General features: G+C 39.4%; 1 protein-coding gene across 4 annotated transcripts; it reads right to left on the reverse strand.

Annotated features, from left to right (window-relative positions):
• Nucleotides 1-720: 720 nt before the first annotated feature.
• slain2l.S (SLAIN motif family, member 2 likeS homeolog) lies at nt 721-21,975 on the reverse strand. 4 transcript variants are annotated; one of them, XR_001932957.2, is made up of 10 exons: nt 21,766-21,926; nt 15,479-16,105; nt 14,768-14,907; nt 11,897-12,046; nt 7,329-7,469; nt 6,284-6,595; nt 5,474-5,611; nt 3,719-3,821; nt 3,530-3,638; nt 721-2,177 (listed from the first exon to the last, which is right to left on the reverse strand). XR_001932957.2 is itself a non-coding variant. In XM_018233081.2 (9 exons), exons 2-9 carry the CDS (start codon nt 16,090-16,092, stop codon nt 2,111-2,113), a joined length of 1,854 nt encoding a protein of 617 aa, XP_018088570.1. In that variant the 5' UTR covers nt 16,093-16,105; nt 21,844-21,975; the 3' UTR covers nt 721-2,110. The 4 variants fall into 4 exon arrangements, 3 of the variants coding, with proteins under 3 accessions (XP_018088570.1, XP_018088569.1, XP_018088571.1); XM_018233081.2 differs by having other exon boundaries at nt 3,530-3,821; nt 21,844-21,975; XM_018233080.2 differs by having other exon boundaries at nt 3,530-3,821.
• Nucleotides 21,976-23,743: the final 1,768 nt, after the last annotated feature.

The raw sequence follows: 23,743 nt of genomic DNA on the forward strand, positions 1-23,743 counted from the left end.
TCATGTTAAATTTTAAACAGACTGGTTTGTGTGTCTGGGTGACAGGTCCACTATAAAGAGTATATATACGTAGAGACTTTGTACAGGTATGGGATCCGCTATCCGGAAACCCGTTATCCAGAAAGCTCCAAAGTACGGAAAGGCTGTCTCCCATAGACAACATTATAATCAAATAATCCAAATTTAAAAATGTTGTTTCCCTTTTTCTCTGTAATAGTAAAACAGTACCTTGTACTAGATCCCAACTCAGATATAATTAATCCTTATTGGAAGCAAAACCAGCCTATTGGGTTTATTTCATGTTTATATTATTTCCTAGTAGACTCAAGGTATTTAGATCCAAATTATAGAAAGATCCATTATCCGGAAAACCCCAGGCGTCATGAGCATTCTGAATATCGGGTTCCATACCTGTATAGTGAATTATCTGGAAGTACTCCCATCTAGATCAATATACCGATATATGTTAAGTTGTACATTTATTTATTTTTAATGGGAGAATCTTGGTGTGAATATGGTTGGTGACTTTCAGGCTTTGTTTTTTTTTTGGGGGGGGGGGGTTGTTGTTGCTATTATTCCAAGAAAATACAAAAAGCCGTGTTCACAATAAATATCATCCTTGATTCTGCTTCTGGAATTATTTACACTGCCAACCTCACTGCATCATATTCACTCGTTCATCACACAAGCTCGAAGTTGTCTAAGAAGAGCAAACCGGCAGTCAGTAGATGTTTTTATTCACTGGAAGTATGTCAAGCAAGATAATCAAAAGGTGTCTCACAAAAACATGGAAGTTTCTTCTACACGTAGCATCTAATTACTCTGTTACCACACAAATATTGTGCACCGTCCTATCTAATCCATTTATACTGGCACAAGAATTCTTCTCTAGTCCTTGCAGTGGATTCTAAATCATAACCATATATTTGTGTATAATCACATTTCAAGAAAGTCAAGTCAAGGACATTACAAAAGTCTGCAGTTGAAAAAACTTCTGCCTCTGAGTAGAGTGAGTAGAAAAACCTGTGAGCTCTTTAACCAGTCAAAATGATGAAAAAACAAAACAAAAAAACAACGTTTAAGAACACCTATATTACAGCTATCTTTCAAATGACTCACTTAAGGGACCAGTAACACCAGAAAATCACATACAAGCATTTATACATAAAACTCAGTTAACACTTAGAAAGTATCATATTTGTATTTGCAAATACCAGTATTTTCTTCTGGTTGGTCTTTTGTGGCAGTTCACGAATAGATTTTATTTTTTATGGCCCTAAAGAACAAACAGAGCCAGTGGAGCTTTGTTTAGATAAAATCTTGGAATTCTGTGTAAAAGAAAATATTGTTATAGGTACAGTACATATAATAGTAGCTTTAAATAAATAGTTAATAAATAGTCAAGTTGCATTACCGGCTTTCAGTGTTGGTGTTACTGGTCCTTTAAGATTTACAGCAGTGCAAAAAGTTTGTTTTGTTGGTGGCACCAAAACAACACATTTTCTATCTCAGTGTTTAGGTTCGAGTCCTGCAGCGTGTCCGTTATCCGCAAAAAAAGGGGGCACCCTGCGGAATGAGGGGAGGATTTTCAGGTGCGGGTATAGCTGTGGGTCGGGTTGCGGGTCTCATCTAAATTTCTTATTTTATCTAATATTGTCTATATTCTACTCCTTTTAAAGTTTTACAAAACGTGTTTCTGTCCCTGCCCACTTTTGATGACATCACTTCTGGTTTGCAGCATCATCACTTCCTGTTTGATGGTGATTGGATGTGGATAAGGCAGTTGCTGGTCACGGTCGGGTAGTGGCTCAAAGTGGGAAAATATGCGGGTTGTGGTTTGGGTCGCGGGTTGGGGTAAAAATTGTTTCCGCGCAGGACTCTAGTTTAGGTGCAAAGATATGGCAGTGACGAAAATGACAGCTACAGCTAACAACACAGAGTTCTTTAAATTCAAGCTTGAGAACCGAAAAGAAAAAAAAATCTGAAATTGGATTCTGTGACAAAAGCAGGTAATAAAACCTGACAGCAAAATGTTTTCCAGTTCTCTTCTGAAATGCCAGTGTCCAGCCCGCTGGACATAAGATAAGGATAAACTCATCTTTGAGTTGACTTAATAGCATCCATCTTTCCATGAATCATCGTCCAGCGTGTTGTTCATCTTTGCAGAAGGAAGAGATCTACAGATGGAACAAGAACACCACAAACATAGAACAGGGAACCACGTGAAACAAGAAGTGAAATGCAGAGCTCGCTCAATGAGTGATACTTTCCCTATTCGTTTTATATATTCAGCATTATGATTGGAAAGATACATTTAGAGGCAGATTTATTAAGGGTCAAATTGAATTCAAACTCAAACTGTCAAAACTCACAGTCAAATTAAGCACCAACTGGAATGTAAATTCCAATGTGAGATTTATCACAGCTCGACCATGGAAACCATTCTAATTAGAATATTCCTCACCTAAAACCTGCGGAGTTCATTACAAGTCAATGGCAGAGCCATCTGAAGATGTTAATTGCCTTCCTGACATTCAAGTTTGTTTTTTAGGAAGAAAACTATTTGTACTATCCAAATTTGATTTGAATTTTTCGGGTTGGAACTTTTCGATCGAATATTAGACGTTCGAGTTTTTTCATTAATAGTGTCCCATTCGAGTTTTGAGTACCTTCGAATTTAATATATTTAAAAAAAAAAAAAATCAATTAGAAAATTCGACCATTGATAAATCTGCCCATTAATTAAACGACAGTTTAAGGGCCCTTATGCACAGGCGTTTGAAGCTGCGCTCCCCTGCGTTCCAGTTTTAACCGTTCAGCCTCAGGGGAGCGCAGTAGTAGATGCGATCAATTCTTTTCAATGCAGCTGTACTCACACAGACGCATGTAAGCACGGAATGCATGTTGGGACGCAGCATGTTGCATTTTTCCTGTGCTCAGCGCTTACATGCGTCTGTGTGAGTACAGCTACATTGAAAAGAATTCATCGCGTCTCCTCCTGCGCTCCCCTGTGGCTGAACGCATTAAAACCGGAACGCAGGGGATCGCAGCACCTGACCCACAACTGCTCCCTGCAGCTAAAAACCTGCTGAATTGCTGTTTAAGTCAATGGGAGAGGTCCAGGGATCAATTTTAATGTTTGCTGCCTTCCTGACACTCGAATTGAGTTTTTAAAATTCAAAACAAATTCAATTCGAGTTTTCGGGGCGATTCCATTCATCAGTGTTTCAAAAATCAGATTTTTTTAATATAAATTTAGATTGGTCGAATTTATGGGAGTTTTTAAAAACTCACATGAATTCGAAATTCAACTTTGATAAATGTGCCTCGTAATGTTTGTAAATTATGTATTTTATGTATGATAGGAAGAGTTTAATATCGTAACCCTGCCAACTTCCCCAAATTGGAAAATTAATTATTTGGCTGAAGACACCAGGTCTTTTCTGTTCAAGTGAACTGCAGCCTGGCATGGGTATTTTAGGTACTCAGCTGCTGAAATCTGCCAGAAAAATAAAAATTAATAAGTTACCTTCTGGATGGCTGAATCATTTTACTTTTTGGCACAGTGGATCCAATCGTTGCCTGAGATTTCACATTGGAATGTTTAATGGAGGGTGTTCTGGAAACTGCACCAGATCCTGAAGGATTCAGACCAGGAGAAGATTGGATTTTACGTATACCACTTGAATTATTGTAGCCAGAGGATTTTATTGCTTGCCTTGAGGTCAAGTGTGAACTTGTGCTGACACCTGGTTTAATAGGCTGGCGAACGGACAGTGCAGGTTGATTGTTTGCATATCGCAGTTTACTTGGAGGAGTACCTGAAAAACCAAATTGATTGTTAACTACAGTTTTCATTGCATATGCAACCTGCATCACCAAAATTACAGTTTGAAAACACTCATGTACTTACTGCCCATATTATAAGGATGTCCACTACAGAAAGATATTTGAATCCTAAAAAAAACCGAAGTATAGGGCTAGACAGGGGCCAACATGAGCTAGCTCAAATATGCTGGTTGATTTCATCCCTACCACGGGCAGTAGTCTCCTCTCTTTTCCACATTTGTAAAGTGTTGGCTCTGCTTCAGCGTGAACAGACTTCAGTGGGTTTCGGCTCAAAATAGAGTGCTGCAGTGGGTCGGGTACCCCTGGGTAACCAGCAGAAACCTGCGGGTTGCAGATACGAGTTTCGGGAGCAGGTAAAGACGCGGGTTGGCAGTTCTTCAGGTTTGCGGGTTGGGTCGCAGGTCTTCTCAATAGCGAGTTTTACTCCTTTTTTTTCTGATCACGCCTACTTCTAATGATGTCACTTCTGGTTTACAATGACAGGACTTACTGTTTCTTGATGGTCAGCAGGTTGCAGATAAGGTACTTGTGGGTCAGGTAGCAGGTCCAAGCGGGTCTGGTTTAACAAATTGGTTTCGCGCAGGACTCTAGCTCAAAATGCAGAGACTCGTGGTTCTTCCCTTGAGGGCAGAGACACGCTCAGATTCGGCGAGATTAGTCGCCCAGCAACAAATATCCTCTTCTTCGGGCGACTAATCTCCCCAAACTGCCTCCTGCCAGCTAGAATGTAAATCACTGGCGGGATGGCAATTGGTGCACCTCGTTTTCCGAAGTTGCCTCACGAGGAAACTTCATGCGACTTCGGGAAACAAATCGCTCTGAGTGCAGTCCCGCCGGCAATTCAGATTCTAGCGGCGGGAGGCAGTTCGGGGACTATATATCCCCGAATCTGAGCGTGTGTCTCTGCCCTAAATCCACCCAGTCTGTTCCAATCAAATCTGATTTAACACTTACGAATGCAGAAAAAAGAGAGGAGCCCACGTTAGGGCTCAAATCAGCATACTACAGATAGCTAATTCTGGGTACCATGTGGCCCTAGCCTAAAATGTAAGAGAACTGGATTAAGAATCAATTAGCTAGTGAATTCTCAGTGCCTTCAAACATACCCTTCTAGGGCATATGAAATTGCTATGCTTGTTGCATCTTGCATTCTATCTCGTAGTTTAGTTTGTTTTTAGAATTCAGGTATAGGATCCATTATCTGGAAACCCGTTATCCATAAAGTTCCAAATTACGGAATGAACATCTCTCAGACTCCATTGTAATCAAATAATCCAATTTTTTTTTTTAATTTTCCTTTTCTCTGGAATAAAAAAAAAACAGTACCTTGATCCCAACTAAGATATTATTAATCCTTATTGGAAGCAGAACCAGCCTATTGGATTTATTTAATGTTTACATGATTTTATAGTAGCCTTAAGGTACGAAAATCCAAATTAAAGAAAGATCCGTTATCTGGAAAACTCCAGGTCCCGAGCATTCTGGATAACAGGTCCCATACCTGTACTTTACTTTCATCTCTATAAACATATTGGTCTAAATATGCCTAATTAAAATCTCTAAACAAAAACAGTACGTTTTTCTGGACTGACAGAGAAGTTTATTTGAGATTATGCACACATACTGGTTGAAGGCTGCTGCATCCTGGTTAAACGGCTGCTTGGGCCCTGGAGATCAGACTCCAAACTTCGACTGCTTCTTACAGCTTCAAGGGAACGCAAGCTTGTCTTTGCCAGGTTAGGCATACTGTGGCGCATTTCATCTAAAACATATAGAGGTGGTAAAATGAGACACAACAAAAACATCATATACATATAACTAATGTGAAATTATGTGTGTGTAGCAGAATAATTATGACAGAATAGTTTTTTAATAGGAGAAAGAAAAGAGACACGAGGGCCGAGATAATAGCCATTTTATCAGCATTCCAATAACAGTAGCCAGAATGCGTGCCATAGTGATGCCACTTTGGACCGGAAGTGATGTCACTCCAGTGCCAAATCTGCAACAACAAAAAAAAAACTAGGAAAAAAAAAAAAAAACTACCAGAATCACAGGGGAAGGTGGGAGGGATCTGCACCTGTGTTGGGTACACAGCCGGGTTACCCAAGGACTGCCCCCATGACTTTTTGGCCAAAACCCCCAGATACCTGGACCATCAGGAAAATTCTGTTTTTTTTTGTTAAAGGGTTGAATTCTCCTTTATGTCCAGTTACTGACTTTTCTATCTTCCCCAATGATATTAGCAAACAGTAATGTTACACTAGGTGACTGCTAAAATCATGCATTTTATTATAGACTTACTCACTCACTTACATTTTAAAATGTTAGCATAATAATGTAAAACTGCAGAAAATTATACCCTTCAAGAGAAACAAAAATGTGATGTTCATGATATGTTCAAGCATTGTAGAGAAGTTTCCAGGAGTCTCACCTTCACAGTTTGCATATTTCATTCGCTCTTGGACAGGATTCTGAATAGATCTTCGGGGGGGTCTGATACGTGAAGTTGTTGCCCTCCTCTCAGCCGCTGAAGGAGACTGGCACCGGGGTGAACTAAGAGGTGAAGGGGAATACTGGTGTGAGCTACGGAAGGACAGAGAACAATCACAATCATCTTCATCCTCCAGACTGTATGTATCAAATTCCTGGTCACTGAACGTTCCTCTTCTGAGAGAATGAAGAGAAGCACTTGAACTACGTCGGGAAACAGACGCGGAGCTGGAGGCATAGTCCTGCCGGAGACCTGTGTGTTCAGAACTAGTTTAGAGAGCTGCAATATAAATACAAAACATACAAACCTTCTCAAACCTAAGAAATTGCTATGAAAAGCAATAGAAAAGGGCTACAATATGTGAAAGCAACACATTCTGACAGGCTAATAACAAATAGCAAGAGACAATGGAAACATTATTTAGCCACCCATAACCTAAGCACTATGGAGAGTCAATCCCATTGAGCCCCCTCTGGGCTATTGTATCCGAATCCATTTGGCTTCTCTTTGTAGTAAAATCTTAGCTCTTAGACTTAAAGGAGAAATCAACCTGTGGGGAAAAAACCCTGTACCCCCTACCCCAGGTAGTACTCCATACTTACCCCTCGGCACAAATTTTTTCAGCGAAGTTCCACGCATCCATCTTCCGCGTCCTCTGTAAGCTGATGGGGGATTGGTATTTCTGCGCATTCACAGTTGGAGCGGTTTGCAACAACTGCGCATGTGCGGAATTACACGGAAATTGCCGATCTCTCAGTCCGCTTACAGAGGAGGTTGATTTCTCCTTTAAGGACAGCACTCCTTTATAATACTTGCCTCGGATGCACGGCAAGTAGACACCTCAAATGAAGACCAGCAACACAAGAGTGAAAAATTCAAAATGTATTCAAAACCGCATGAACAGCCAACGTAACATTTCGGTTGCCCTGGGACCTTTCTCAAGGCAACTTTTTTTTACATTTACAAGACAAGAAACGAGACTTACTTTCCTCTTGCAGACGGGCCATGACCTGCACATCGGTCAAATCTTGTAGTTTGTAGCCCATGGATATGGAGTCATCAGAGGTACTCAACTCACTGTCTACAGAAGACTGAGAGCTTAGGGCAGAATGGATACTTAAATAACCTTGAATAAAAACAGAACAATGAAAAGGACCTATTAATGGACTTGTATACATTTGACTATGCTAAATCAATTATATTTACTTAATTTTAAATAAACTATTTCCGTTCTAAATATTCTGTTCCTTGTGCTGCATCAGCACACTGTTAACAACTGAACGTGGGCCCGATCTCCTAAGACCATGCAAGACTAACCTACATCTAGGACAGTCTGTGTGGGATACCAGCGCATGGTATGATTTAGATGGTTACAGCTTTTGTATCCGTGTTGGTTAGAGAAAAAAACTCCAAATCAACTCTTTATTGATTTTGAACTGAAAAAGCCTGGTGCAGTTTTGTGCAAGCAATTATTTTTCAAAAATTCTAAGAGCCACAGGAAGCTTTTAAGGTGGCGGCAGACGTGGCTACTGGGTGGAGATTAGTCGCCCATCGACAAATCGCCTCTTTGGGCGACTAATCTCCCCTAAATGCCTTCCCGCCAGCTAGAATGTAAATTGCCGGCGGGATGGCACACGGATCGCTTCAGCTTTCCGAAGTGGCAAAGTTTCCTCGTGAGGCAACTTCATGAGACTTTGAAAAATGAAGCGTTCTGAGTGCCATCCCGCCATCAAATTACAGTAGCCACCACCCTTAAAGGAAGGAAAGGATTTGAAGTGCTTTTTCCCCCCCCCCCAAATCAAGAACCTTCTTTATGAAAAAATCTAACATGCTTTCAGGCTGCATGTTACCACAGAACAAAAACTGACAAAACACTGTACCGCCAAAAGTTATAATTAATGGAAGAATAAATATAAAACTGAATCAGAAAAAAGCTGTATACACAGATGGGGGCAGAAAGGGAGATTAATTGGTCAACTTAACTACATACATTGAAACTTGAAAAAACATAAACCACATGCTACACTAATACAGTAGAGGCACATGACAACAATCCTTCTAGGGTGTATGTCTTTGCATGCCACTGGTTTTTCAGTTAAATAGACAAAGGCATTACACACCCATCTATTTTCTTGGAGAGCCAAGAGGCATATGTGACAGAAAAAAATCAATGCATCTTTAGTATAGTATACAAAAAGAATGACTACAGTCAGCATTTACAAGGATAACAGGAATGCAGCTCAAGGGGGTTGCTATTTGAAGAATATTTTCTAATTAATATAATTCCTTTGTATTAAAGGGGGTGGTTCACCTTAAAGGAACAGTAACACCAAAAAATTAAAATGTTTTAATGGAATGACATTATCAGAGGCGGGCCAGGCTTGCTGGCTGCCCTAGGCAGACCAGCCAGCCAGATCGCCCCCATCCGCGTCAAGTGCAGTAGCGGCTTTCGCGCGCATGCGTGGTAGTGGCATCGGGACATGCCGGTTTGGTATAGGCGTTTGCGCGCACATGCGCAGTAGAGGCTTTTGCACACATGCCCATAGAGGTGTTGGCACGCACATGCACCTAGAGGCACAGTAACGGCATTCGTGCACCAGTCTAGTGGCAGGTCCAGTCTAGGGGTAGGAAGAGAAGAAGAAGAGGTAGCTGCCCAGCGCCCCCCAATTGTTGCGCCCTAAGCAGCTGCCTCTTCTGCCTACCCCTAGTTCCGGCCCTGGACAATATAATGTACTGTTGCCCTGCACTGGTAAAACTGGTGTGTTTGCTATAGAAAGACTATTATAGTTTATATAAACAAATTGCTGTGTAGCCATGGGGGCAGCCATTCAAGCACAGGATACACAATAGATCACAGATACATTCTGATGAATCCCATTGTATACTACAGAGCTCATCTGTAGAGTATCCTGTGCCTTTTCTCCTTTTTCACGTTTGAATGGCTGCCCCATGGCTAAACAGCAGCTTGTTTATCCAACGAATGTAGAGTTTCTGCAAACACAACAGTTGTACCAGTGCAGCACAATCAGTACGTTATATTTTCATTACTTTAATACACTCATTTTTTGATGTTACTGTTACTTTAAGTTAACTTTCAGTATGTTACAGAATGGCCAATTGTAAGCAAGTTTTCAATTGGTCATCATTTATTTTGTATAGATATTTAATTACTTGCCTTTTTCTTCTAAATCTCTCCAGCTTTCAAATGGGTTTACTGACCCATTTAAAAATGCTCCATAAGGCTACAAATGTACTGTTATTGCTACTTTTTATTACTCATCGGTCTATTCAGGTTGTCTCCTATTCATACGCCAGTCTCTTATTAAAACCAATGCATGGTTGCTAGGGTAATCTGGACCATAGCAACCAGGTTGCTTAAAGGGATGCGGCCATGATTTTTTTATGGTGTAGTTTTTATTTCTACATTACACTGTTTACACTGCACATAATTCACGCTACCATATAAAATTCTATTATAATTATAATATATAATAAAGTATATTATTTTTTAGTTGTATTATTGGTGTGTAGGCAGCCATAATTTTGCCTGATCCTGTGCTATCAGCAAGAGCAAGCACTTCAGGATGGAACTGCTTTAAGTTATTCAATGTAACTGAAGGAGTCGCAGTGGGACATTGATTTTTACTATTGAGTGCTGTTCTCATATGAAGCAAGGAGCTGTTATCTTGTATCAGGGAGCTGTTACCTTCCCACTGTTATATTGTCAGGCTGCTGGGGGGGGTTGATATCACTTGCAGTTCAGCAATAAAGAGTGACTGAAGTTTATCAGAGAACAAGTCACATGACTGGGGCACCTGGGAAACTGACAATATGTCTAGCCCCAAGTTCAAAATTAAATATAAAAAATAAAATCTGTTTGTCCTTTTGATTTTTGTGCAGATTTCTGCTGAACCAACACTATTAACTAATGCGTTTTGAAAAGAAAACTTTTTCCCGGGACAGAATCCCTTTAACTGGAGAGCTGCTGAATAAAAAGCTAAATAACTCAAAAATGAAAACCAATTGCAAATTATCTCAGCATCATACCACAAATTAATGCAAAGGTAAACAATCCGCTTAAACATCTGTGCAAATGAGATCCTGGAAATTCTTCCTGCTACTGTGGAACAGAACATATAAAGACTCCAGAAAGTTTCAAGCAAACATGTAAAAGATGGGCTGTTTCAACAGCAGTAAATTAGCAGATCAAGGGTGGTACCTGCAGCTACAGGATATTTGCCCTCATTAATTCACTTTCATTAAGCAATATTTTCAGTTATTGTGTAAATGGTGTAGCCTGTTTTTAAGAACCTATATAAAAACTTCTAGAATGAGTAATGGCAATAGTTTGTTAACCCCCTTGGGATTATAGTCAAGTTTAACATGTGATAAGGCTACACTACTTTATCGCACCTCCAGAAAAATGATGGTTTTCATTTTATAAAATGTGATAAACGTATTTACTACAGAGATACAAACTGTATGGAAAGCACAGAATTACCTGTCGCTGGCTTACAAAGTATTCTGGGAGCAGTAAATACTGGTAGATCATTACAAAATTATATGTCAAAGATGTTTAAAGGGGTGGTTCACCTTTAAGTTAACTTTTAGAATGTTATAGAATGGCCAATTCTAAACAACTTTTCAATTAGTCCATCTATTTTTCATCATTTTAAATGATTTGCCTTATCCTACTGACCCATCCCAGCTTTCAAATGGGGGTCACTGACCCTATTTAAAGAAACAAATGCTCAGTAAGGCTACACATTTAGGGGCAGATTTATCAAGTTTTTTTGAACTCCCATAACTTCGAAATTTGAATAAAAAAGACCAACCGAAATTTATTAAAAAATTAGAATTTTTTCTTCGGGTGAATAGACCATGTTCGCTCGAATGGTACGAATCAAAGTAACAGCGCATTCGATCAAATTCAATTCGAAAGTTTTTTCAAATTCCAATTGACTCCAAATAGGTTCTAGGAGGTCCCTCTATAAACTGAAACAGCAATTCGGCAGGTTTTAGATGGCAAATGGTCGAAGTCTAATTTTTAAAGAGACAGTACATGGTAAATTTCAATATTCTAATTTTTTTCTGATTTGAATCGAATTTAGACTATTCCGTAGTCGAAGTACACAAAAATTAGCTCGAACTTCAAATTCTTTACTTCTTTTCACTACAATCCTTGATAAATCTGCCCCTTATTGCTAATTTTCTATTACTTTTCTTTCTATCCAGGCCCTCTCCTATGCATATTCCAGTCTCTTGTTTACATCAGTTCATGGTTGCTAGGGTAATTTGGACCCTAGCAACCAAATCACTGAAATTGCAAACTGGAGAGCAACCAAATAAAAAGCTACTCGAAAACCACAAATAATAAAAAATGAAAACCAATTGCAAATTGTCTCAGAATATCACTCTCTACATCATACATACATTAAAGGTGAACAACCCCTTTAAATAACCCAGTTGTTTTCGGAACATGTTACAGTCAAACCAGCCTTCCATTGTTAGTAAACATGCCATTAGCAATAAATACACCCAAACGTGCCGTACCTGAACTCCCACAAGTTAGTAGTGCTTTGTTAGTGGATTTGAGGCACCCCGGTGAGTTTAGTGTATTGCTACCATAGCTGCATTCAGCATTGGTGTTATATGCAGATGGCGATGCCAGTGGGCTGCAGTACAGGCTTTTCCATCTACTCGCTAGAATGAAGCATAACCTTGTTAGTCTAAACATGGAAAACACAAGATGCAAATCATCATTACCAAAGAGCTCACAAATGAGTTGCATGGCAATTCTTTGCAGAGAGATTTTAATATAAACATCTGTATTGCTTACCTTCTGCTCCCTGATGGGACTGAAAAGAAAGAATGGCTTTGTAAAGACAAAATATGGTTTGCATAAAAAAAATATTGGAAAGGGAAGTAAATTAGCACACAGTGAGATGTTGTTTAACAATAGATACTGAGCCAATTGCAGTTTGTTCCACACAACACTGATGCAAACATGTAAAGATCAATATACACAATGTTCTGAAAGTTTTTCTTGTGCAAATGAGTTCCTACTGATTTAAATGAAAAACGGGGAGAGGATTCCCATGCTTCAAATGTGCTTTTGCCTCCACCCATGCTGACCAACTATATATATATATATATATATATATATATATATATATATATTTTTTTTTTTTTTTTTTTTTTTTATCCTTGAGAAAGAGCACAGTTGGTGTTCGAAACATCAGATTTTTTTCAATAAATCTTGATTTTTTTTTACAAGTATTCCCGTTGAGTGTGAAAAAATCAAGGTTTATTAAAAAAAAATCTGATGATTCCAACACCAACTGTGCTCTTTCTCAAGGATAAAAAAAAGAAAAATATATATATATATATATACACACACACACATATACACACATACAGGTATGGGACCTGTTATCCAGAGTGCTCGGGACCTGGGGTTTTCCGGATAACGGATCTTTCCGTAATTTGGGTCTTCATGCCTTAAGTCTACTAGAAATTCATTTAAACATTAAATAAACCCAATAGGCTGGTTTTGCTTCCAATAAGGATTAATTATATCTTAGTTGGGATCAAGTACAAGCGACTGTTTTATTATTACAGAGAAAAAGGAAATCATTTATTAAAAATTTGGATTATTTGGATAAAATGGAGTCTATGGGAGACTCCGTAATTCGGAGCCTTCTGGATATCGGGTTTCCGGATAAGGGATCCTATACGCGCGCGCGTGTGTGTAAAATAGTTTTTTTTTTCTAAACAATTATACTCAGTTCTACCTTGAACACAAGATAAACACAAATAAAAACCCCTTTCATTTGAGTCTTTTGCAAAACAGAGGAAAACACTGTTACTGAGCTATACTTAGGGAAGTTCCAGTTACTTTGAACAGTAAACACAGAATTCACTCTAAGAAAGGATGCAAGAACAGTTTCACAAGGCAACTGGTGATTTCCTTTTTGTGTAAGGCAGTGCCTGCAGGAAATGCTTAGGTTTAGTCTCTATGAACATCCATCCAAAAAAAAAAAAAAAAAAAAAAAAAGCTAAAATATGTAGTCTGTGAACTATGATTAAACATTAAAGAAAAAACTACAAGAATTCCCTGTGTGCCGTGACGAACATTTTTAGTTGATGAACGTTTAAAGGAAAAGGAAAGGTTAAAACTAATAAAACTAAGTAAACCCTCAAACTAAGTCCTCTGTCTAAAGAAACACCACATTTCTTTCCTTCTATTGTGTACACATGGGCTTCTGTATCAGACTTCCGATTTTCAGCATAAACCTCCAGGGTAGGTGCTTGAGCATGCTCAGTTGGCTCCTCTCTCCCCTTCATTTTCCCCCTCCCTGCTCTAATCTGAGCCCAGAGCCATGAGGGAGCAGGGAGAGACTCAGACAAAAAATGATGTCACACCAAGCTAATATGGCAGCTTCTATCCTAAACAAACAGAGATTCTACAGCTGTTTACTCAGGTATGGTAAAGTATTCTGCAGAATAAATTGTTAAAGCTTGCACTAATGCAGGTAATCTATTGGAAATAATCTGCCTCAGTAGCTTTCCTTCTCCTTTAAACTATCCACAGAATAAAAAACATGCAATATAAATGAGCCTGACAATCTGGTAAAGGCAGCACTTGGCATTTTGGCAAACACTAATTTGAGATCTTAAGACTTCAATCTAAGATGAACTGTGTCAGGCTTTATACTATGTACTACCATTTTTTACTAAGCACACTATCTGAGCGAGTTTGAAACAATGTTCTCTAATGCCACATTCATACTACAGACTCTTATACATATCCATGAATTAAAATCTAGGGATACACCGAACCCAGGATTCGGTTAGGGATTCAGCCAGGATTCTGCCTTTTTCAGCAGGACTCAGATACAGCCAAATCCTTCTGCCCAGGTGAACCAAATCCGAATTAGCATAAGCAAATTATGGGCAGGGAGGGATAAAAATATTTCTTACTTCCGTGTTTTGTGATAAAAAGTGATGACTTAATAAAAATATTTTCCCCTTCCAACCCCTAATTTGCACATGCAAATTAGGATTTGCATTCGGTTCTGTATTCAGCCTAATCTTTCGCAAAGGATTCGGGGGTTCAGCCGAATCCAAAATTATGGGTTCGATGCATCCCAATTAAAACAAGTCATATGCAACAATTGCATATACCCATTGTTAAAGGCAGGTGCTTTCTGGGTCAAACAGAAAAGATATGAGGCTTTAAACCCCAGACTCTGAATCTATGGGACTGCTCCCCATTAGGGCCAAGCCTGACCATGCCAAACTTTTGGAGCTAAATGGAGAGATTTACAAGGTACTATGGGAGTTACTTTACTAAGTACAGAATAATGAATGTATACAATAACTCCCAACATAAAAAGATAAGACTTGCATCATTATACAAACCTTGGTCGAGTTTGCCTATTAAGGAACGACAAGCAGCTTCTGTTTCTGGGCTGTGGTGGTCCAACACCTGTCTGCACCATTTTAATGGAGAATCTGGTTTCTGCTCTGCGTTTTCCACCTTTCTTGGCGACACATACAACCTTAAAAATAAACCAAATTATTCAAGTAGGACATGAGTATTTTTTCTGAATGCAACAACAAAGCCTATGAAGTAGAAGCAACATTTTGTGCACCATAGCTCTTCATTAGGAGGATGCACTCTACAAAGGGAATATTCTGTGCATTCAGTAACTATACATGGGATCTCAACATCTGTAGATAAGCAGTATGGCATATTCTAATTGAGAACAATAAGCTCTACAATTATACTTTAATATTGAGACTTTATCAAAATATTTGTGTTTTTTCACATGAGCGGAAGCTGCCACACTATGCTGTTTGCACTCATGAGAACATAACTATTCTTTTCCATACAATCTAAACTGGAAACTTGACCTTTAGTGGCCAAATGATAGAAAGATGTATAAAGCAGTCATTTTTACATTTTTAGACATGGGCATGGCCTTGTTTTACACACCACACAACATATTTATAACAACACATAAGTGCCAACCACTATAATTTATGGAAAGATCCATTATCTGGAATACCCCAGGTCCCAAGCATTCTGAATAACAGGTCCCGTACATAGGGTAAATGTACAAAACGTACCAACAATCCTCCTCATCTTCACTGCAAGATCCCAGTTCCAGCACATCTACTTCATCGAGTGCGGTTTCATCCAAAATATTTTCTCCACTTGAATTCAGCTCAGACATTCTGCCGAATGCTTCCTCCAGCTCTGCACTTGCACTGCTATCAACACAGTAGAAGGAACTATCATCCTGTTCACAGTGGATCTCGACTTTGCTTCCAGGTTTTGAGTCACTGCATACCTTCTCGTACTGCACCTGTGCATCCAGTCTCAAAGCTGGAATGTTTTCCTTCTCCGAGTTGATTTGATCAAGTTGCGACTGTAGGTTTGGGATTATCTGAAGATCTCCTTTCTCAGGCTGGATGTTGATGCTATTCATAACTCCAGTGCAATTTAAAGCAGAAAGATGATTATCAATGCCGGATAAGTTTTGTATGTTGGAACTCTGCGGAATCCTCTTAATCTTCAGCTGCTGATTTTGAATTTCTAATCTTTTTACCAAATCATGGAGTTTCTGTACTTCATTTAAGTCTGAGCTATGATCTGGCTCTGCTGCCAAGTCCATTGCTCTGTCGCTGAGGTCTATTGCATGATCTCGTGGAATACCAGGGGAATTCCCAGGAACCACCATCGTCTAATAATCACTGGAATAAAGCAAAGTTAAAGAACATCAAACCTATGCTATCATCTGGTTACACTGGTGGGGTTTTTTTTTTGTTAAAGTGCAGATTTGTACCTATGGCCACAGGGCTGTGGAGTCAGAACATAAATATTTCTACTCCAACTAGGACTGCTCAGTTTATGGTACCTCTGACTGAAAAGTAACACCAAAAACTGAAAGTGTATCAAAGTAATTAAAATATAATGTATTGTTGCTCTGCACTGGTTAAACTTCTGGATTTGCTTCAGAAAGCCTATATACTACAGTTTACATAAACAGGCTGCTGTGTAGCCATGTGGGCAGCCATTCAAACTGGAAAAAAAGAAAAGGCACAGATTACACAACAGATAAGAAAAACCACCATTAAGTACTATGTATCCTGTGCCTTTTCTCGTTTTGCTTCCAGTTTAAATTACTTTAAAACACTTTCATTTTTTGGTGTTACTTTTCCTTTGAATATACTAATGTGTTTTCCATGTTGATTGAAAGAAGTTAAGTACACAACACACAAGGCATTTTATCACTGCCAAAGCTCAAAAAATATAAACCATATGCTTTGGTAATTGTAAACTACATAAACCAAAAACATATATTATATGAACCTGGCATAGTTGTAGATTAGCTGTCAAATGTCTCTGACAAGGAAACCTTCTTTGTATGAATGTCACAGAGCTTATAAATCTTTAGAACACTTCTTCACCGAGAGATGGTTCCAGATTTTAATGCATAAACACTATTTTCTTAATTGTACACAAGGACAGGATGTCTAAAGATATACATTGGGCATACTGTACACTGGATAACACTGGATAAAACGGTCTATTGACAGCCACTCCGAAAAAGTTGCTTGCTTTTGTTTTGGACATAGATATCATGTAGAGCAAGGTTCACATCAAGTCATGGTTGTGTCCCTCTCCAATAGGTCTGCAGAAGGTGTTAATAGAAATGTAATCATAAACTGATGGGTATTAAATGTGTATCCTGCCTCAGAGATATATATCAGGATCGTATTTCCTTTTGTTTGCAAAAGACTAGGGTGTTAACTGAACAACCTTTTGTAAATACTCATCCACACAGGAAGGCCTGAGCACAAAGCAAACTAAGTACGCGTTGGAAGACTAATAAAAGCGAAGCATGCACTTAACACAAAAAGAGCTGACCTATAAGGCAAGTTTCCGTGAATAATAGAACTACAGGTATGGGACCGGTTATCCAGAATGCTCGGGAAGTGGGGTTTTTGGATCTTCATACCTTTATTAGAAAATCGTATAAGCATTAGATAAACCCAATAGACTGGTTTTGCCTCCAATAAGGAATAATTAGATCTTAATTGAGATCAAGCACAAGTTACTGATTAATTATTATAGAGAAAAAAAGAAATACGTTTTTAAAATTTGGATTATTTGGATAAAATGGAGTCTATGGGAGATGGGCTTTCCGTAATTCGGAGCGTTCTGGATTACAGGTTTCCAGATAACAGGTCCCATACCTGTATTCTGCATGTACAGAAATATGCAGGATATGAACAGGCGCAAAATACACAAGTATTCTCATACTTCTATTCATTAGAAAGACCTAAGCAATGTATATAGCATTCAACAATAAATCCCATTCCTATGAAGAACAGAGCGGATTCTGTTACATAGAGTTACATAGTTAAATCGGTTGAAAAAAGACAAAGTCCATCAAGTTCAACCCCTTCAAATGAAAACCCAGCATCCATACACACACCCCTCCATACTTTCACATACATTATATATACCCATATCTATACTAATTATAGAGTTTAGTATCACAATAGCCTTTGATATTATGTCTGTCCAAAAAATCATCCAAGCCATTCTTAATAGTTAAAATAGCATAAAGCACATTATGCTGTTGCACTTTAGTAGCCCAAAAGTCACGTGATGACATGCAATACTTACATTATCGAGGTATGGGATCCGTTATCCGGAAACCCGTTATCCAGAAAGATCCGAATTACAGAAAAGCCTTCTCCCATAGATTCCATTATAATCAAATAATCCAAATTTTTAAAAAATGATTTCCTTTTTCTCAATAATAATAATAAAACAGTACCTAGTACTTAATCCAAACTAAGATATAATTAATTCTTATTGGAAGCAAAAACAGCCTATTGGGTTTATTTAATGTTTTAATGATTTTCTAGTAGACTTAATGTAAGAAGATCCATTATTTCGAAAACCCCAGGTCCTGAGCATTCTGGATAAAAAAGTCCCATACCTGTATTTACAAATTATGTTTTAGAACACTTCTGTTCAAATCAATTTTTCTTACACTTTTCTTACTGCTAATGAACATACAACTGCTCTCAGTAATGCTCCTTTATAAACCTCTTAACACTCTATAATCAGAGACTGCTGTGAGCCATTTACAGTCTTCTGCCATAATAGCAATATAGAGACTGGATCTATTTAAATAGCAATAATGCAACAGAACTCCAAAAAACGGAGGGTCTAAATGAGTAAGAATAAACGGATAAGTCAGACACTGCAGCCTGCATTCTTCAGATCTTACCCTGAAGCATTCATCATGGTAATTTGAACTAAATAATGTAGGTCACTAATAATGTATGTCACTATATAGTGATGGATCTACATGCAACCCTGCAAATTGACTTATCTTATGTGACAAGTACAAAAGGCATAGAACTGTGATGTTATAGCATGAGTGCAATTCACCTGTCATCTGACTGTACTGTTATGAAAGAAGGCAAGCAAATCACAACAGACTGATCCAAACCTGATCTCCAAAAATGAGGAAATATATATATATATATATATATATATATATATACAATGAAACAAAAATTATACATTATTTCAATATTTGCCAATTAACAGAGTCACCCCAATTATTTATCACCGTGGCTGGAAAGACATTTATCAGCAAGATGAGTATATCTGTATAATCGGACACCTCCAGGATTAACTGGCTTTTTACACTAAGGCCATCAGATCTCTACAGAAGTCTGGGGTGGGTGCAGTTCTGCCCTTGATTTTGCTTTAAATATGTGCCGATAATGTTTTCATGTTTGTAGTAAGGGTTAAACAGGTCCTGAACAAATGTTGGACTTCAACGGTGTACTTGAACTACAAAAGTTTGAAAATGTTTTCCATAAGGGGTGTAGAAGGGGAACAGGAGAGGTTTCATGTTTTTGTAAGTCTTATATTTATGTAAGAGTTTTACAGAAAATAAAATCTTTAAATTAAAAAAAAAAAGTATGAAGTTATCTCATGATTGCAAGAAGTAGTCATGGGAGAGTAGTGGCTGAAGTACTTTAGGGCTATAATGCCAGATTCGTCCTGTAAAGTAGGGGGCCATGCTGAGCAAAGTGTTATTTTCTTACAAAGAGGGCAAATCAGAGCTGACACACTTTGCTGCACGGGATAGGTGGCTGCCATTCATTTGATAAGTGCCAGGGGAATGGAATTTGCAGGCTGAGGATGAGAGCTGCAGATATGCCATAGGGTTTTACAATCTGGGTACTAGGGAGGGATGCAGCAAAGGAATAGAACTTCAAGTATGAACATACAAGAAACACTGGGGATATCAGGGCAGCGTTCAGAACACAATTGGCAGGATAACAAAAACTGATCACAGAATTGTAAATTTAATTCACATCCTGTACGGTTAATTAGAAATGAATTGATATGTGGGCTGCATGGTTGGACAGATAGCACCAACATTATGAGCTAATTAGTCATGCAAGTGGATGTGTCCTGCTTTCACAAGAGTGGTAGTCTTGGCACCATCACTGCAGGTTAGCAGACATTTGTAGGTTGAGTAGGCAAAAGTTGCATCTGGGGAATGACATCTGTGGTGCCAATGCTACATATAGTTACAAAAGTGATTTTCATGCAGTGGTTACCAGGGCTGTAGCTGGAGAATGTAATGGTTCACAAATCGTTTAAAATATTTTGGTGATCCCTCACTCACTGTGTTTATGGTATCTCCAACAGAGTAGTAGCCCCGTCCAGCCAGAAATCCTCCAAATCAGCTCTCAAATTAACTCTGGAGAACCACAGCAAATTCAGTGTATCTTTATTTTTCACACAACACGTTTCAGATATAGATAGCCTTCATTGGGTGCTTGTGATATCAATATCCGAAACATGTTGTGTGAAAAATAAAGATACACTGAATTTGCTGTGCTTCTCCGGAGTTTATTTGAAAGCTGATTTGGAGAATGTAAAGGGCGAGATGCAGTTAGCTGGGGTGCATGTGATGAATGGGATTTGCACTGTGGGGATACCAGGGCTGCAGAATGGGCTTCACAAGGGGACAGTACTATGGCTGCAGCTGAAAAATTGCAGTAAAGCAAATGTGAATTACAAGGGAAGGATTATGCAGGGTGGGGATTTGCAAGATGAGGATAAAGCATACCTCCCAACATTTTGGAAATAAAAAGAGGGACAAAATTTTTTTCCCACGTAGCGCAGTGAATTTGTTTGACCACGCCCATTTCTGTGGCCCCACCCCCTAATTACCATGTTCATTTTACAAAATTTGGCAGGTTATGAAAGTTTGAAAATATTTCTCCTTATCAAAACTGTTTTTTTGTGTCTCAAAATTGTTACAAAGTATCTTATTTGCACCTGTTAGCTGTTCTGGGTTCTCTGCTAAGGACAAGGCCAGACGTGGCGTTTTTTGCGGTGTTTTTACTTTGCGTTTTTAAAAATGAACAGCCAGGCGTAAATACGCATAAACTGCACTACCACTGAAACTAATGGAAAACGCACTATGGCAATTCACACAGGGCGCTTGCAAGCTAAAATCTGCCACAGGACGCCAGTATTTGCCTTTTTTTTAGCAGAAACGCCAATACGTCAAGAAACTACCAAATCAATAGCCTATTATGGGATCTGCACGTTTGAAACCACACTTTACATAAATACGCAGTGTATTTTAAATATGGCGTCCAAATTCAATGAGAACAATGAGAAGTGCATGTTGGGAAAACAATCGTATGTGCTGATAAACGCATGTGGACGGTTGCGTGTGGTTTCAGTAGTGTATTTACGCCTGGCTGTTCTTTTTTAAAACCGCAACGTAAAACGCCGCAAAAACTCCACGTCTGGCCTTGCACCTAAAAGCCAATTAAGTGAGAAACTTTGTTTCTTTTTCTGGCTGTTCAGTGCAGAGAAAATAGGGACTTTCCAGTACAAATTTAGGTTGAGTTGTCAAAAGAGGGACTGTCCCTCTGAAAAAGGGACAGTTGGGAGGTGTGAAATAGGAATAGACAAGAGAGAATAGGAGTAAATAGCAGAGCTGATATGGGATTGCAAGGTGCAAATAGCAGGGGATGCAGCTGGGAAATGGGATTCTCAGGGTGTAAATAGCAGAAGTGCAGTTGGGAAGGTGATTTGTATAGAGCGAGTGTCGAGGAGCAGCTGATGAATGAATGGGATGTGGAACACAGGAGTGACACAATATAACCATTACAAAGCTGAGCCCTAGCAGGACCGGCATAGCCTGAGTTGTGCATCTTTGTCTGGTACCAGAGCAGCCAGGAGGGGGGGGGGTGGTTCCAGGCCCGGTGGGTTTTAGATGATAAGCGGGGCCCGGCTGTGGGAATACGAGCAGTACGGGAAGCTGTACAAGAACATGTAAACAGCCTACCTCCCGCTCTCCTGTACGAAGTGTGCAGTTCGGCGATATCACTGGGCCATACTGCCCAACACAGTCCGCTACCTACACCTCCCGCTGAACTGTATTCGCTGCAAGATGCCAAGCTCCTGTCTATCACAATCTCCCGACACTACAAGTCTCATCACGCGAGATTGTGACATCACGACTACGCGAAATCGCTGTGGCAGCCTTGTGGGAGTGGCTAGCGGAATTTAACTATAAAGTGGCGGAAAATTCGCTCCCAATGGGGTTTTCTACTCTGCTCTCACTTCCTGCCTTTGTTAAAGAATAAATAATAGAGACATAGCTTTGCTTCCATGTTGGTTGGCTAACATTCCCTCAGGTGAAGTCATTTATATTTTCTGGTCAAAGCTCTGACTTACGCCCATGTAACTAATCAAATACTTTCCCCTGGTAGTCGTCAGAGTCTCTATTTCCCAATCTGACCAAAAAGGAAAGTGTTTTTGTGCAGTGGGTTGATACAAAACTGTCGCTCTATAAAAACCAGCGACTAAGAACGTGCAACCAGGGCCGCCATCAGGGGGGGGGGGGTACAGCTCAGCTGCTGGGCTGTAAAGTTCTTGCACCGCCGGAGCCACAAAAAGACACGAAGTTGAAGTCTTGAAGCCGCGAAAAGACCCGAAGTTACGAAATCCTAAGGAAACCGAAGAAGCTGAAGAAAGAACCAAAGAATATTTTTTTTTTAAGAAAAACCTTGGTGCCCTTACAAGTTAAAAAAATTGGGGCCCCAAAAAATATTTTTTAAAAAAACATTGGTGGCAGGGGCCTATAGAATATTAAAATAATACATGGGGATTTTAAAAAAAAAAACACACATTGGTGTTCAGTAGAATTGAACTCATGGCTTCAGGACTTCAACTTCACCTCCTTTCGAGACTTCGGGTCTTTTAACCGCTTCAGGACTTTAATTTCGGCTGTTTTCGTGACTTCGGGCCTTTTCGCCGCTTCCGGACTTTGGCTGTTTTCGTGGCTTTGGGTCATTCAGCTTTTCGGCACTTCTGCATTTTGGCTGTTTGGGACTACAAAAATGTCCGCACGGCTTTGGCGCTCTCAACGGGTGCCCGACTCTTTCAAAAGTGCAGCACTGCCGGGCCCCCCTTCATGCCCGGGGCACTTGTCCCCCCCTGATGGCGGCCCTGGTTCTGAACACCACTGGCCACCAATGATTTTTTTAAATATTCTATGGGGCCCCTGATCACCAATGTTTTTGTACATTTTTTTATTGGGGGGGCACTGGCACAATTTTTTTTTTAAAATTTATAGGGGGAACTAGGGTTGCTACCTTTCTGCCCATGATGTGGCAGGGGCGGGGCCATGATGCTATGGAGGCGGGACAGTGATGTCAGAGACGTGGCTATGACGCAGCAACCGGCGATTGGCAGCCCTTCAAAAAACCGTGCTGTCCGGGTCAAAACCGGGCAGGTGGGAACCCTATGGGGAGCCCTGGCCACCAATGATTTTTTTAAACTTGTAGGGTGCCCTAACCACCAATGTTTCTCTAAAAACTTTTTGGCATAGATTTATCAAAGAGTGAAGTTAGAGCTCTCTACAGTCCGCAGAGTGAAACACCGCCTCTCTCCATTCATTTCTATGGGATTTTTAAAGGCGTATTTATCAAATGGTGAACTTTCACTATCACCCTTTAATAAATACGCCTTTAAAAATCCCATAGAAATGAATGGAGAGAGGCGGTGTTTCACTCTGCGGACTGTGGAGATCTCTAACTTCACTCTTTGATAAATCTACCCCTTTGGGTTGGCCCTGGTGCAAATTTTTTTTCTTATCATTACAAGAAAAAAGCAAATCAATCAATACAGCAATGCTGTATTTCAGAGATTTTTAACCTGAAAAAGAAGAAAAGCCACAGGATACACAGCAGATAACAGATACGTTCTGTACTATACAATAGGATTCTTCAGAACATATCTGTTATCCACTGTGTATCCTG

This window comes from Xenopus laevis, chromosome 8S, assembly GCF_017654675.1.
Source record: "Xenopus laevis strain J_2021 chromosome 8S, Xenopus_laevis_v10.1, whole genome shotgun sequence".
NCBI classification, from domain to species: domain Eukaryota; kingdom Metazoa; phylum Chordata; class Amphibia; order Anura; family Pipidae; genus Xenopus; species Xenopus laevis.

Coding starts and splice junctions, on each gene's coding strand:
- slain2l.S (XM_018233081.2), bottom strand. CDS start 16,092: ATGGTGGTTCCTGGGAATTCCCCTGGTATTCCACGAGATCATGCAATA. Junction 12,047..14,767: donor AATAGGCAAACTCGACCAAG/GTTTGTATAATG, acceptor GCTTCATTCTAG/CGAGTAGATGGAAAAGCCTG. Junction 5,612..6,283: donor GAAATATGCAAACTGTGAAG/GTGAGACTCCTG, acceptor TATATGTTTTAG/ATGAAATGCGCCACAGTATG.